Below are 14,885 nucleotides of genomic sequence, written 5' to 3'. Positions count from 1 at the left end.
CATTAGTTTTCCTATACAACATACACATTCCATCAATAAGAAATGTGTCTATTTATTCTTATAATATTCTATTGTTTATTGTGAATACAATTATATGCAATTTGCAAAATATGCAAAAGGGAATGCCAAAATTTTATAATATATTATTTGAAAATTATTATGCTTTCTTTCTTAGCTCATACTTCCATTGAATTCTGGGTTAAAAAATGAAGGGAAAATTAGTCAGTTAGTAAATTGAAGTTTTAATGTGTAGCTGATTAACATACTATGTAATCAATGCTTAAAAATTGTTTCATATGGTTTATATTAATTTAAGTATAGAGAAAAAAAAACTGACTTACCCTAGAAAAAATTCCACCAAACCATTTTGCTGTTACAACTATGATAAAGATTGGGAGTGAAAACATTTGTTGTCCACAGCTTTCAATCATTATTATTCCCAAGCTTAAAGTTAGTCGAGCAGCTCCACTTCCTTGGGCTAGTGCTCCCAGGAAGGCATATTTTGCGATGACATTTCCTTCCTTCAATATATTTCTTATATAAATATTTTCTAAAAATTTTATTTACAAAGCTATTTAAATAATCATTATCCACATACTGGTGCTTGACTGTACCAGATTCCAACCAAATAACCCCAACTTGCCCCACATATCAGATGTGGGATGAGTACACCAGTAGGCAGGTAAGTTCCTAACTGAATTTCAGCAAAAACATAGTAGTATATGCCACCAAACAAGATTACTGAATAGCTCATTATTTCTGAAGAAAAAAAAAATAAAACATTTAACATAATACTCTGTAGAATACATAGCTATCTGTTAGGAAACAAACAATAACATCTAGGATAAAATTAAAGCCTAAGACACTTCATTGCACAATCATGTATACATCATATTACTATTTTGATTTTTGGGCTTCTTGTCAATGTTTATAGAACGCAAGGATAAAGATGACTTTGAGTTTTCGTATCAATTTACTTCTTAAGTATTAAAAATGTTTTTTCATATCCTTGTGCCTTATTTCTGTGAGAAGTAAGGTACTTGAGAAGAGAGATAAAAAAGATCCAGTTAAATTCATTATTTAAATAAAAATAATAACAGGCAAACAAGAAATCTGGAAATTGCAATTACAATAATTAACGAAACAAGGGGCTGAAAGACTGGGAATCAACCAAGCGATTGTTGACTGAATCATTTATCTCTTCAAAGAGGCTTAACAAGGGTGATGGATTGATATATATGAATTATATTACTTTGAGGGTCAGTAACTGCATCAAAACAACCACTTCTGACTGTACTGTGAAACAGAAACTGTGAAGAACAGGTGATGGTGGTGATTTCTGGTATGACCAGTGTCAATTCTACTAATGTTGTTTTTTAAATAACATTTTAATCTTAGGACAAACCAATTCCTTATACTTCCATTACTAAACTAATATCGAATAAATCTTTTTTATATGATGAGAAGATGGTCTGAGTACAGTCATTGGAGAACACAAATAAGTAGAACTTGTTTTATTAGAGCCAATATTTCAGCCATAATTTCATGCCTTCTTCAGCTTATCTTGCAAGAGTTCAAGCAAGAGTTCAAGCAAGAGTCGTTTTTAGCCAACTCTTTTAACATTTTTAAGATGCATTCCTACTTGTTATGACTAATGCAATTGAACATTTTTTTTTTCAACTTGTGTTAATGGTTTAAATAAACTTAAATTGAGTACAAAATATTTAAGTTAAACTAATTATAGGAAGGTTAATATACATTTTTCATTATAACTGAAAAATACTTTGTCAGCCTGGCCATATCATAATTATACATAAGTAATATATTATAAAAACATACACCATTTAAGCTTATACAAAATTAAAGTCGATACTAATTTAATCATTGGTAGTATGTTGGGCTATTTTAGAAAAGGGATTACTCACCTTTATGCTGTATGAATAAGGATCTGATTGTATGCCTTAAGTCCTGGAACAAAAATATTCCAACAGTTTCAAATTCATCTTTGTTTTCGCAATATACCTGAGAAAAGAATTACAAGCTTATAAAAATTGATTTTGAAAAACTAAGTTTATATTTTATGAAATAAAATACTATACATTTAAGCCAATGAGGATGCTGTAACATGATCAACAAATCAAGCTCATGGTATTACTAGATAGGTAGCAAAACATGCAGAATATACATTGTAATAACACCATCTACTCAAATAAATGTAACACACAATCCTTTATAACCAAAACCAAATATAATGCCAAAATTATAAAAAAGTTCATTACAGATTTTGATAAACAAGCAAACTATTAATAATTAATAACTTACTAGAATACAGATCAATAAATCAAATGCATTTCAACAATACCTTAATACTAAAAGTTTATTGTACAGATTTTTACAATAGATTGGAGCCCTATGGTTTTAATTATACTCTCAACAATTAACCATGATTTCATCAAATTGTATTTAACATAACATTAATTATCAAAAATATCAGCATTTTTTATTTTTATACCCAAAATATATATTTCGATTCACATGTCAGCATGGTGAAAGCAAAACAGTTTCGGCTTGCCCAATATTTTATATAAGGGGCCAGAGTGTCTCTAACTCTACAATAATTCATTGCCATTTACCCATAAGATTGTTGAATAAATGGTGCAAGAAATAATGAGACATTGTTTGACTGAAAATGATATTTAATTGGCACCAGTGTTCAAACTTTTTTTGTTCTCTTAGAGGTGTCCCTTGAGAATTTATCTCTTGGTAGAGGATTCGTACAGTTTTTTTTATACAATTGGATGTAATGATGAAAAAATTTTTACGATTATTTTCAATGCAGTTTCAAATTGAAATTGTAAATTAATTGATTGGAGAAGTTTGTCAGAGGGTGCGGTCAGCAAAGCACAACATAAATAAACAAAACCATATTTATTTATTTTATGCCTAGCAATAATCTACGGCCAACTATCTACACCTCATTGTAAATTTTAGCTCTTTCATCAGAGGCAGAAGAATCCACATTTCGATCTAATATCTTCTTGCTTCAGTTCATGATTTAAAATAAGAAACGCAGGAGGTGTCCAGATGAACAAAATGCTCAGACCGAGGATTAAGAACTGAGGTGGGGGACTCGGTCCAACCACCTCCAGATTTAAATTTATTCAAACATTTAAGAACATCTCTTTCTAAGAGAACCACATGTTGAGCCTCCCTCAGCATGTGAAGTGGTAATTCCAAACCATCTGTTCCTGCCACCTTTAGCTTCAGGATCAGCCCATTTTTCGACATAACTGGCGTCATCACTACACATTCTCAATGGTGCAGCTCTTTTAGTTCAGCAACTAATTCCTGATATTTACAAAGATTCTCACCCACAGCTGAGCTAACGATGTTATCGTTTGGAATCGTAATATATATTTCTTAGCTTTATGCTTAACCGTTTATATGTAGTATGTCTGGTTTGTTATGGTGCACTGTTTGGTCGGTAATAATGGATTGGTCCCAATACAGCTTGATGAGGCCATTTTGGAGCATTCTACTTAGTTTATACTTATGATATGGCGTTCTTACGTCGAATATGTTAAATTTGTCCAGTAGGTCTGATGAAAATGTTTTGCCTCATTATTACGGCTATAGAGGTATTCCGTACTCGTCAGCACTGTACATTCTCCTGTAATATACAGTATTGATTCCATTTGCGCTGAACATTAGTGAAATTTGTCGCATATCCTTTAAAACATGCCTTTTGTATCTTCGAGGAGCAATGACCTGGTCTTGATTGGCAATTACAAACTCCTCTGTCTCCGAGAACAACAGCTTTAAGGGACCTACATGTTGGCCAAGCCAAGGCGAACTCGGACATGCACGAGCATGTGGATGAGTGGCTTGTACGAGTTGGCCTAAGCTCCGTCGAGAGTTGGTTTTTGGACACAGATCAAAGGGGTTCGTGAGAGCGCTCGTGTAGCATCTCCACCATTGTTCTTTGTCTAGTTGCAACTGAGAGCTGTTAGGAGATTGTAGTTAATTTTATAATAAGTTTTATATTTAATCTTATTTATTTATATTTAATTTCCTTTCATTTTCTTTTTTTTGTAATTAAAATAATATAATCCCAGTGCAATGGCTGAAACCACTTATACGTCCGCCATGCTTGTCTCCAGAGAGTTATTCAGAAATAACACTGACATGTGAATGGCCCGCTCTTTGTTTACCGACCATTTGTACAAGTCTCCGATTCGTGGCGAGCGGTCAACATGTGGATCCGCCTTTACAGATTTCAACCATTTGACTGATCTTTTTTTGTCTATGGAGCCTTCGTTCAGTTGGCTATAGAATCTCTCAAGTAGAGACTTGTGTTTTCGTTCGGCCAGTCATTCTTTTTCTGATACAATTTTAAATTCACCAACTTTGCATTACTTAGCCAAATGATTCACTCAATATAATATCTGTGCTGAGTGAAAAAATGATGACTGGTTACTTATGGCCTTTGATGTCTTCTATGTAATACTGTTATCATATAACAATAGCTCAGTGGTTCCCAATCTATTCTTGGCTGTGGAACCCTCATCATCATTTGATACAAATAATATGATCCGCCTTTTCAGCCAAAACAATGAAAGCCAAGGATACCTACACAACTCCTCTTAAATATGAAGAATATTTGTGATGGCAAGGTTCAAAACTGGGTTGAGGTGATCTGGAATGATGTATTCATAAATTAGTTCGCGGAACAATCGTTGGGCACCACTGAACTAATTTATGTAACACAGTTACAACCTTCCTCCAATAACTTCTAAACACCAGAACCTATGATTCACAAGGACTGCAATGAGGTATGCGCTTACGGTCGTGAAGAGGATATTAAGTCCAACAAGTATTCGCTGTTAGTTCTAACGAATAGAAAAAAGACACAGGAAGGAGAATCCCTGACTCCGTTCCGCATATTTCCCTGACCCATGGAAATTATCTATAGTTGAAATGATACCCAAACCCTAAAAGGCGCCAGAATATTCATCCTCCAACCACTCTATCAAAAAACTCATTTTAAAACGCCTCTACCCTATCCTAGATTCCAATTATATATCCCTGATCACCAGTTTGGATTCCAAACATCCCACTCCACTATTAAGCAATGCCATCGTGTGGTGAACGTTGTTTCGTCTTCTTTGGAGCGTGGAATGTACTTCACGGGTGTCTTTTTCGATGTAGAACAGGCTTTTGATCGAATTTGGCACCCGGGACTACTTTACAAACTTCGTAAATTCCTATCTCCCACATACTTTCTCATCATCCGTTCCTTTCTCACTGATAGATTATTCCAAGTATACTACAATGGCTCCTATTCATCCCTCTATTTTCAGTCCGCTGGTGTTCCGCAAGGTGGTGTCCTCGGTCCCACCCTCTACACCGTTTATACAGTTGACATTCTAACCAATCCTAACACTTTTTTTTTTTTTAAACCCCTCCCATGCCATTTCTGGCATACGGGGTGCGGGAGCAGTGTGGTAGTGCGCGTGCCACTGCTCCCAATGATCACCAATTTTTTTTTCCTTTTTTTTTTTATTCTTTTATTAAACTAGGTTTAGCGCCTTACTGATGGAGCTGCGCCTTGTCCACTGCATCCGTTCGGTAGACTCTTCTGGTGCGCATCCGTCTGGGTACCTCCTGCAGTTAGCAGGCTGGTCCAGCCCTCCTGGTCTCAGTCTGGGTCAGCTTCCTCCCCTTCTGGTGGCTCGCCGATGTTGAGCGGTCAAGCCCTTCCTATTGTGAAATGAGTTGGGCCCTCCTTCCATCCGTAAATGAACTCCCTGAAGAAGGGATAATTCTCTACTTCCATCAAACAGGGAAAGTCTGACTCGGCGAGGGCATAAATCCCGCTGTTTCTCGACAGCCTGGCTCGGCGTTCTTCCATGGCGGACCAATCTACTATTACGTGTTCTGCTGTTTCAGGAACGTAAACAGTAAACGTGCACGTGGGGCACCGGGGGTCGATGTTCTTTCCAAAGCTATGCAGCTTTCCCCGAACCCCCCGTGCCCTGTTAGGATCTGTGAGACCCAATAGTCTGTGACGTCCTATAGCCGCTTCCCTCGTCCAGGTGTGCGGTGGACGAAACGTTGAAGACCGTGTATCTTCGCCTGTGTCTGAAAAGAAGTCCTCTTCAAGGACTGGCCAGCGTGTCCTGGAGCCTGGCGTGATGGTAGGGTAGGCCAGGTCCTAGCTTGCATGATGCTTAGGCTGGGGCGGCATTGCAGTCGCAGCGTCTTCGGGGTCTTCCGGTGTTCGCGGCAAGGGGGGGCATCAGAAAATGAGACCCCCGACCCCGACTTTACATAAATCCAAAAAAAGAACGGAAAAATCGGATTACTTAAATCCGACACTGGGAGACCTTTTTTCTAATGATCTTGTGTAGATCATCGGTATCCATGGGTTCTTTTACCATTTCTGTTACTATTTCCGGGATAATTTCCCTCTGGGCTTCCAGTCCTACTATTGTATTGGCTAGTTCTCTCAGCTAGCTGACCATTTAGGTATTTCTGGATCTCGGGAGATACCTTTTTTCTCTCCAAGTAGCTTTTGACCCGTCCTTGAATTACTTCCGCCCTCTGGACGGGTCTTTCAATTTCTGGGTTGGGCTTTAGAGGGGACTCCTCCTCCTCCCTCTCTCTCTACTTCCTCTTTTTTCTTCTGGGGCTCATTTTGCCTTCTCGACTATCAGGTCCAGTATCTTTGTCGGCTTCACTGCCACTTCCTGAAAACAGCCTGACTTTTCCTGCCACCATTTTTCTTTCGTTTGTCTCAACGAGCGACGAAGTTCTTGTAACATTAGGTGCTACAATGGCCAAGTCTCCCGCCATTGCAGCACTGCGGACGTATGATGATGACGCCGGGGAACCCGCTTTCGCATTCCCTACCGGCGCCGGTACTGGGGTTCCGTGCCCCAACACCGTAGTATGATTATTAATAATTCCCTCCATTGGATTTCGTAAAAAAACATTTTATACCTAGTGCCAGGTATAACACAGCCGCCTCTAACCTGAGGAACAAACGCTGACCAGTACGTCGCCTATCCTAACTCTACTCTCACCACGTATGCCGATAACACTTGTGTGTTCGCAGTTAATAATAACCTTTTTTTTGCTTGCATCCAAAACTCTCCAGTCCCATATCACAACCCTGCAAGAAAGGTGCCGAAATTGGAGGATAAAAATAAATCCCAACAATCAACATCAAATCACCTTTACTCTTCGTCGTAAACCTGCCAACTGCCAGTATACTTTATTTTGCTCTCAACCCTGTAGAACAGATCCGCTATCTTAGACTACATCTGGACAAACGGTTAACGTGGAATCTTCACTCGAGTGAAACTGCATGTCGATTCCGACTATTACAGCATTTACTCTAAACTTCCAATTACAAAGGCTGATATACATGACAATAATAAGACCTATATGGACATAAGGAGTTGAGGAGCTTTGTGGCTCTACTGAACTTTTGAATTTCTCTCGTACCCAATCGATTCCTATAGGCCTGCAACTCAAAAAACTGCAGTAGGCTTCTACGCCATAACCCCTGATGAAGACCTGAAACTCAGGTCGAAACGTCGACATAAAATAAATAAATATGGTTTTGTTTATTTATGTTGTTCTTTGCTGACCGCACCCCCCGACAAACTTCACCAATCACTAATCTACGGTCAACTATCTACACCTCATTATTACATATATCATTATAGGACATTTGCTTGCTGATTGAAATGGTCCACGTTGCGGTGGCTAAATTGTATCATGTTAGCCCATAACGGTTCTGGCGGCTATAAGTAATTATGTTATAGACCAGTAGTGGCGATGTAGCAATATCGTAAAGCTTTTCTGACTATCAGCGCGATTTGTTTCATATTTATGTATGCTTATTTTCGTATTAATAATTTTTTGTCTATTTGATGTTATATTTGTAACAGTAAATTTTGTGATTTTAAAAATCGGAATACTAATTATATTGTTTTATCATCCGCCCTGAGGATTGTTGATATATCCTGACTTGAAGTGAAGGTTTCCTGGTTTGAGCTACGTTATATTAATATCAATTGTCTACTTTGACTTACCCACTGTATTTTCCTGAGAAACAACGTCCAAATCTATTAGTTCTATCCTGCTGTTTATAATTTCAAAAATGTAAAAAAAGAATAATGAATTTTAAATCCAATAATTAACGTTTGAACCACTACTTTAACAACACGAGGTAGTAAAGCGCCTAAACACGAGGTAGTTTTCACGCTCTAGCTTTATTTTTTCTTATCACAAAATCACACTACTTGACTTGACATAACTGTTTAGAATATAAAAATAGATAATAATCAAACAAAAGAATACCTGCATGAGAGTGCAAGCTTCTTCTCGTTTGACTTTCGTCGATACTGGAGTACATTCATCTTCAAAATAATGAAAAATTACAATACCGCATACTGATAAATCAAGTCCAACTATGACAGCTTCCATAATTTTTTGTCGTTTTGTTTTAATATAACTAGAAAAAAATAACCAAAAATTAGGTAAAGATAATTTTAAATTTATGATACATTAGAGTGCTACCAATGAGTAGTTTCTCTACACGCCTGTAACACTCCATTTTAACTAAGATCAAATTTACTAAATTACTAAATGTATAGTTGGAAATAGCAATAAATAAAAAAAAATTATGATAAACAATTTTACGATGGTAATTTATTTTATCTTGTCTGGAATTTTTTTTATATATATTTATCAAATTAGATTAAAGTAAATGAAAACCACTTAATTCTGCACACAGTTCATAAATAAAAACTTTTTAAAAAAAGATCGAATAATGTTTTGGATTAAAATCTTACGAATAAATTTTTATAAATAAATGTGATCAACGATTAAATGGTTCTCAGATTCCTTGATTTAGAGAATTTTTTTTTTGACGTGACAACGTCTTATAAATCATTTTGCGGGATGCAATGTTAGAAAAAGTGTCCCGTAACGGAAGTAGATTGTTTTGTTTACATTTAATACAAAACATTATTGGATAACTATAGTAACCATTTAAACATTTTACTTATATAAACTTTTATTTTTGACGTGACAACGTCTTATAAATTATTTTGCGGGATGCCATGTTAGAAAAAGTGTCCCGTAACGGAAGTAGATTGTGGGGGAGGTAATTAGTAGTGTAGTAGTGGGGGTAAGAGGATTATAGATGCTGAGAGTCATGCAGGCAAAAGTGTCCCGTAACGGAGAAGGTAGTGGTGGGGATGGGTAAGAGTGAGGTGGTGGGGGTAAGAGGATTATAGATGCTGAGAGTCATGCAGGCAAAAGTGTAGCGTAACGGAGAAGGTAGTGGTGGGGGAAGGAAGCCTGAGATGATCTTTAAATTTTTATAGTAACATACGCGACCTTTTTTTTTTTTTAAATGATAATACCTGAAATGTCACATGATATGTTTTCAATTACTTCTTAAATGACAACCCCTTTTTTTAAATTATTCATATATTAATTTGATTAATTTCTTATTAATATTCGTTTATTAATTACTATGCCGATTGAAGCTGTGATCAATGAGGAATTGTTACCTGCATCAGTAGATGATAGTATCGTATAACCGATTTTACATATTAAAAAAATTGTTTTTTCTTGCATTGCATTCTTTCTTATATGCACAGGCATTGGTAATGGAGATAAGAGAGCTCATCGTATTTAATGAGATGTATAATAAATAAATGATAACAAAACTACAAGTAGAAAAAAAAATTAAACATAAAGTAAAATAACTATAAGCTTAAACGCATCCATTCATATATAAAATATTTGCATTCAGGGAACTCAGAACCGAGCTTGTCCTTCTCACTTTGGAAAGGAAAACGCAGGACACAGGAAGAATTCAGTGCTACTCGTTCAACCGGGTCACTGGTACTGATTTGAGGCTGTGTTAGGGCGCTGCCACGTAGGCTCGGGACGTTTGAGCCACGGACTCTCAGAGGAGAGTGAAAAATTTGGACATTTATAGAACAACAATATGATTATTTACAATACGTCTTGGCGTCACTCCATTTCAATCGTCAGGGATGATTGTAGGAATAGGTTAGGGTGTATAGGGATTGACCTTGAGAATTTGGATGAAGTGGGAATTTCTCATGAAATGTGGAAAATTTGTAAGGAATAAGCTATTAAAAAATAATACACTTATACTGATCCATACTCACTCCTATCTTCCTGGATCACAATATGTATCCTTACTTTAGGTAAATAAATGATATGTTTCATACCCGTTTCCTATGAGATGCCACAAAATACTGATAGTAATTATCAAAAATTATTTATTAATTTCAATTATATGAGCCCTTGAAACTATTATGACCGGATTACTTTTCCAAAGGCATTGAGTGTTAACCAATTACCAGAGATAGGAAAAAATTAGCTATAGTTGAAACTAATAGCTAAAATTACCATGGTTACGAGCCTTATTCATGAATGAACCATTGATATATAAATATCGTACCCATGACAATTTTAGTTATTAGTTTCAACAATAGTTAATTTTTACCCAACTCTAATTGCTGCCAGTTAGTTACTAATTAGATATCTTCATAAAATATTATTACCATTGAATACATAATATATTATGTAGTAGTATTTGGTAATATAAGCCATAAAGCTGCTTATGAATAAACGAATTATTAAATTACAATTTTAATACAACCATAAAAATATATAATATAATAACCATGATTTAGATAGATGGTCTTGTGATAAAACATTTTTACATTATATATGAATACCAAGATGGGCGGGGGATAAGCTGCAAGTGGTGATGTGGTTGGCTGTCAATTACTCTTCATTATGATCCAATCTAAGTTCTTTTTCTTCAATTATCTAGCTCCAAATGTCCCATCACTGTCTTATCCGTTATTCAGTCAGACTAGCCACCACTTGGTTATCAGGGGTATTACCTTTTGGTCCCTTTTTTCTCTTTGACTTCTCATAGCTCCACCTCCGAAACATGTATCATAAAGAGTGCCGATTATTATTTGTAATAAACTATAATTGACGTATGCTGGGGCTTGCTCGCAGGTAGACCTCTATTGGCTGACAACACCTTGGGTACTGTTACGGTTGTAATATTTAGATATTAAACAATTGTGATATTTGCGTAGATAGATAGGGGTGATGCATAGTGGGAAGAGTGAAGTGGGGATAGGGTAGTGCGTGGTAGAGATGCGACATCGACAACAAAACAATATTAAGACATCGATGTTTAAAAAACATCGCCAAAAAAAACATAGATATTTTTTAACATACATTTCAGTAACATAAGGTCTGTTCCAACAACAACTTATGATTATCCAGAAATACAAGGAGCATGCGCAGTATAGGGTTTTTTGAGGAAAGAACACATACGACGCATACTCGAGAAAGTCAGAAGTGGATTTGGAATTAAGAATATGACATCGACAATAAAAAACATCGATGTTATAAAATATTAATTTCAATATTAAAATATCGTTGCTTACAAAACATTGCCAAAAATACATTGATGTTTTTTAAAATCAATTTTAGTAACATAAAGTCTGTTCCAACGGCTACGCATGCTGCGGACAGTCAAAAGTGATAGCTGGATCTAGGGATGCGACATCGACTACAAAAAACATCGATGTTTTAAAATATCAATGTTCAATATTAAAATATCGTTATATACAAAACATAGCTAAAAATACATCGATTTTTTTTAACATCCATTTCAGTAACATAAGGTCTGTTCCAACGGCTACGCGTGCTCAGAACTAAGTTTTTAATAACTTTTGAAGGATTTAATAAATTGAATGAGAGATTAAGTTGAAAGTAATACTTACGTATTTCTAAACCTTTGAAGAAGAATTTGTCCTTCATTCCACAACGACCCCAATAAACCTCCAAAGGCCCCCATTAATATGAACAGAGGAATTTCTAAATATTTAAATATTAGAGATATATCTTCAGCTCCAGAGAAAAATAGGTAAGGCTCTAGATTGAAGGAAGAATCTGGAAGTGAATGAATTATTTTTCATTAGTACTAACAACGAGTAAGTAGCAGTAATGGATAATGGGACGGATTTGGATGACATACTGACACTATATTATGTCTTGATTTTATTATAAATTTACATTTAGGTGAGTTCAGAAGCGATTTAATAAATAAATCGGCAGACTCTGAAAAAAGAATTATATAATATTACTAAACAATGCTGTGTATATGGATGCAAGATACATCGGAATTATTTTGAATGAGAGAGGCTTACTATGCGAGTGAGCATTTTCCCTTTTTTTTTGCGAATGTCATGAACTAATTATATCTAATACAGCTTACTCAGATGTCTGTCTTGGTGTCTTGTTTTAAATACAATTTTGCGAGCACGTTTTATGTGGATGCATAGATAATTTGAATGTACCATAATCTATTTGTTCTTCTTAAAAAAAATATTATAGTGTACTCTCTTTTCCTGAGATATCTTTTCGGGGCAAGCCTGGCTGCTTACAATCACACAATGGCTATAATTAAATACTTCTACTACAAATGCATTCCTAAAAGTTCCAATGATACATCTAAGTGGTCTGATTTATAAGTTTGCTTTTTATATTTCTTTTGGCGCATCATTTTTCTTATAGCAAAAATATATCAATATAGTCATCAGTATAGTATTTCTCTGGTCCACATACAATGTCCGTAAATCAATTTTAAGAGATTAATTACTTCAATGTTTTTTTTCTGCATGCCACATTTTTTCAAAGATTTAGTTTGATAGTTTTTAGTTTCTTTTTTTACTCTACAAATAATTTGGCATGTGTGCTAAATTTTTTTTAATCAGTTTTAAAATTGATTTTTTGTTTATTATTATTAATTAAATATGTGGAATACGCATCAAAATAATTTGTAAACAAGTAATAAAATTAGTTAATTCCTTAGCATTGCTTAGTGTAACATTGCAGGTGGATCAGCGAGGTACTATTATAGCTCTGTTTTAGATTATAACATTTTATTGTAGACGAAATTATTACAGATGACTAATAGTATCAGAATCTCTAGTGTTTTAGGAAAAATGATGTACCAATAGAACTATATAAGGTAAATTTATAAATTTGTGAAATTAGATGGATTGATAATGGCAACTACAATGTAATCTCGGTAATCCGAACTTCGGTATCATGATCACTCTAGTAATCCCAACTAGCGGGAAAAAAAATAAAATTTACTTTTTTTAACGAACACATTTGGCAATAACACTGTATAATCATTAATTAATTGGTCCAAGGGGGTTTTGAAGAAAAAATAATCATGTTACATCCAATAACTAAAAGGTAGCTCACTTCGTCACAACCAAACTTACATTTTTCTAGGTTAATTCGTAAGCCTGTTGTTTTAATCCGATGGAACACTTCCTTTAGCATTTCTAAATGTAATTGATGAGTTGAGGTAAACACTAGAATGTCGTCCAAGAAAAAAAAAAACACGTAAGGATAGCGTTTAGGTCCAAAGATTGTATCGGCTGACCTCTGAAATGTTGCGGCAGAGTTAGTTAATCCAAAAGGCATCACTCTATATCGGTATAATCCTCTGCCTGGGACAGTAAACGCCGTTATATTTCTGCTATCTTCATCGGCCAGCGGAACTTGCAGAAATGCTTGTCTCAAGTCGAATTTGGACAAATGCTGTCCCGGTCGATGTCCATCCAAGAGCGAGGTAATATTAAGCATGGGATAGGATATACAGGTAATCTGATTAACTTTTCTGAGATCGGTACAAAATTGGTAGCCTGATCCTTTGCGTACCATTACTAGAAGAGATGACATGGTGATTGACAAGGCTCTACCACGTCTTCCTGGAATATCTGATTAAATTCCTGGTACATTGCATCAAGAACCTTAGGCGAGTAGAGCTTGCTTGATGGGTTGGGCTCTCTTAACATCTATTTTATGGGTAATACGTGTCTTTAACCCCGAGAATCTTGCAGCAATAACAAACCTAAGCGTATCACTTTATTCAGTTCTGCCTTTTCAGAGGACTGAAGTGGACTGATTATGCATATTTTAGATGATCCGGATTTAGGAATCGGGGGTACAACGTTTTGATGAAACGGAAATATGCCCTTGGAGTCGCCTCCAAACCACTAAATCGCATTACAAAGGTACGTGCATACTTTAACCTCTATTAAAAAATCCGGATGGATCTTGTATGGAATAGAGCTACAAAATACGGCAAAACGAAATCCGAGGCAAGTCCCTATCTATTTTCGGTAGCTCCTGGGGTATAAATTGACAATTTGTCGGGACACTAGCCAAATTTTCCTTAGGAGAGCACCCACTTGTAGTTTCATAACTAGCTTTCGCGGAATCAACTAAGTCCATGAACGCGTTTTGTACGACTGTCGTTTCATTCTTTTCCTTCTTAGTTTGAACGGAAGCATTACAAATTCGAATTTTTGACTGGACAGTTTCGAATTTTGTTTCATAAATCACTAGCCGGTCAAATACAGGTGTTTAATACTTGTCTATTGTTCCCTTATCTAAGGTTTACGATTTATTAAAAATTGCCTGGACTGCAGCAAAAATATCTCCCTTTCGGCCAATAAAACTGAAGGGTCCTCCATTATTATATGAATGAAAAAGGAATAGAATAAAGCTAAAGTAATAGATAAAAGGATAGTTAATTTTAAGTATGAACAATTAAGAAGAAAAAATATATATAAAAAAAAATAGATATATCAAAAGTATTTGATAAAATTATAATCGGGTAAGCATCCTTTACGAATTCCATAATTTATATTATTATTTCAGAATTTCCTCATATACGTATAATAATGCAATTTCAAAAATATCTCTAAAGCTATAACAAA

The 14,885-nt window shown here is 35.4% G+C and overlaps 1 protein-coding gene across 6 annotated transcripts in view; it reads right to left on the bottom strand.

The window, feature by feature from the left end:
• Positions 1-14,885, bottom strand: part of LOC106684609 (H(+)/Cl(-) exchange transporter 7) — a 54,561-nt gene that overhangs the window by 11,625 nt on the left and 28,051 nt on the right. For all 6 annotated transcript variants that reach the window (XM_067050343.1, XM_067050342.1, XM_014426792.3 and 3 more), the window contains 5 exons: positions 11,868-12,036; positions 8,371-8,524; positions 1,926-2,022; positions 599-759; positions 342-521 (listed from right to left, as the gene is read on the bottom strand). In XM_067050343.1, coding sequence (XP_066906444.1) covers positions 342-521; positions 599-759; positions 1,926-2,022; positions 8,371-8,524; positions 11,868-12,036 — 761 coding nt within the window. The remainder of the gene's footprint in view (positions 1-341; positions 522-598; positions 760-1,925; positions 2,023-8,370; positions 8,525-11,867; positions 12,037-14,885) is intronic.

Source organism: Halyomorpha halys, unplaced genomic scaffold (genome assembly GCF_000696795.3).
Source record: "Halyomorpha halys isolate HHAL.00 unplaced genomic scaffold, Hhal_1.1 Scaffold595.1, whole genome shotgun sequence".
Classification (NCBI taxonomy): Eukaryota; Metazoa; Arthropoda; class Insecta; order Hemiptera; family Pentatomidae; genus Halyomorpha; species Halyomorpha halys.
Note: the sequence above shows the minus strand (reverse complement) of the source record. Positions and strands in the feature narration are given on the sequence as shown.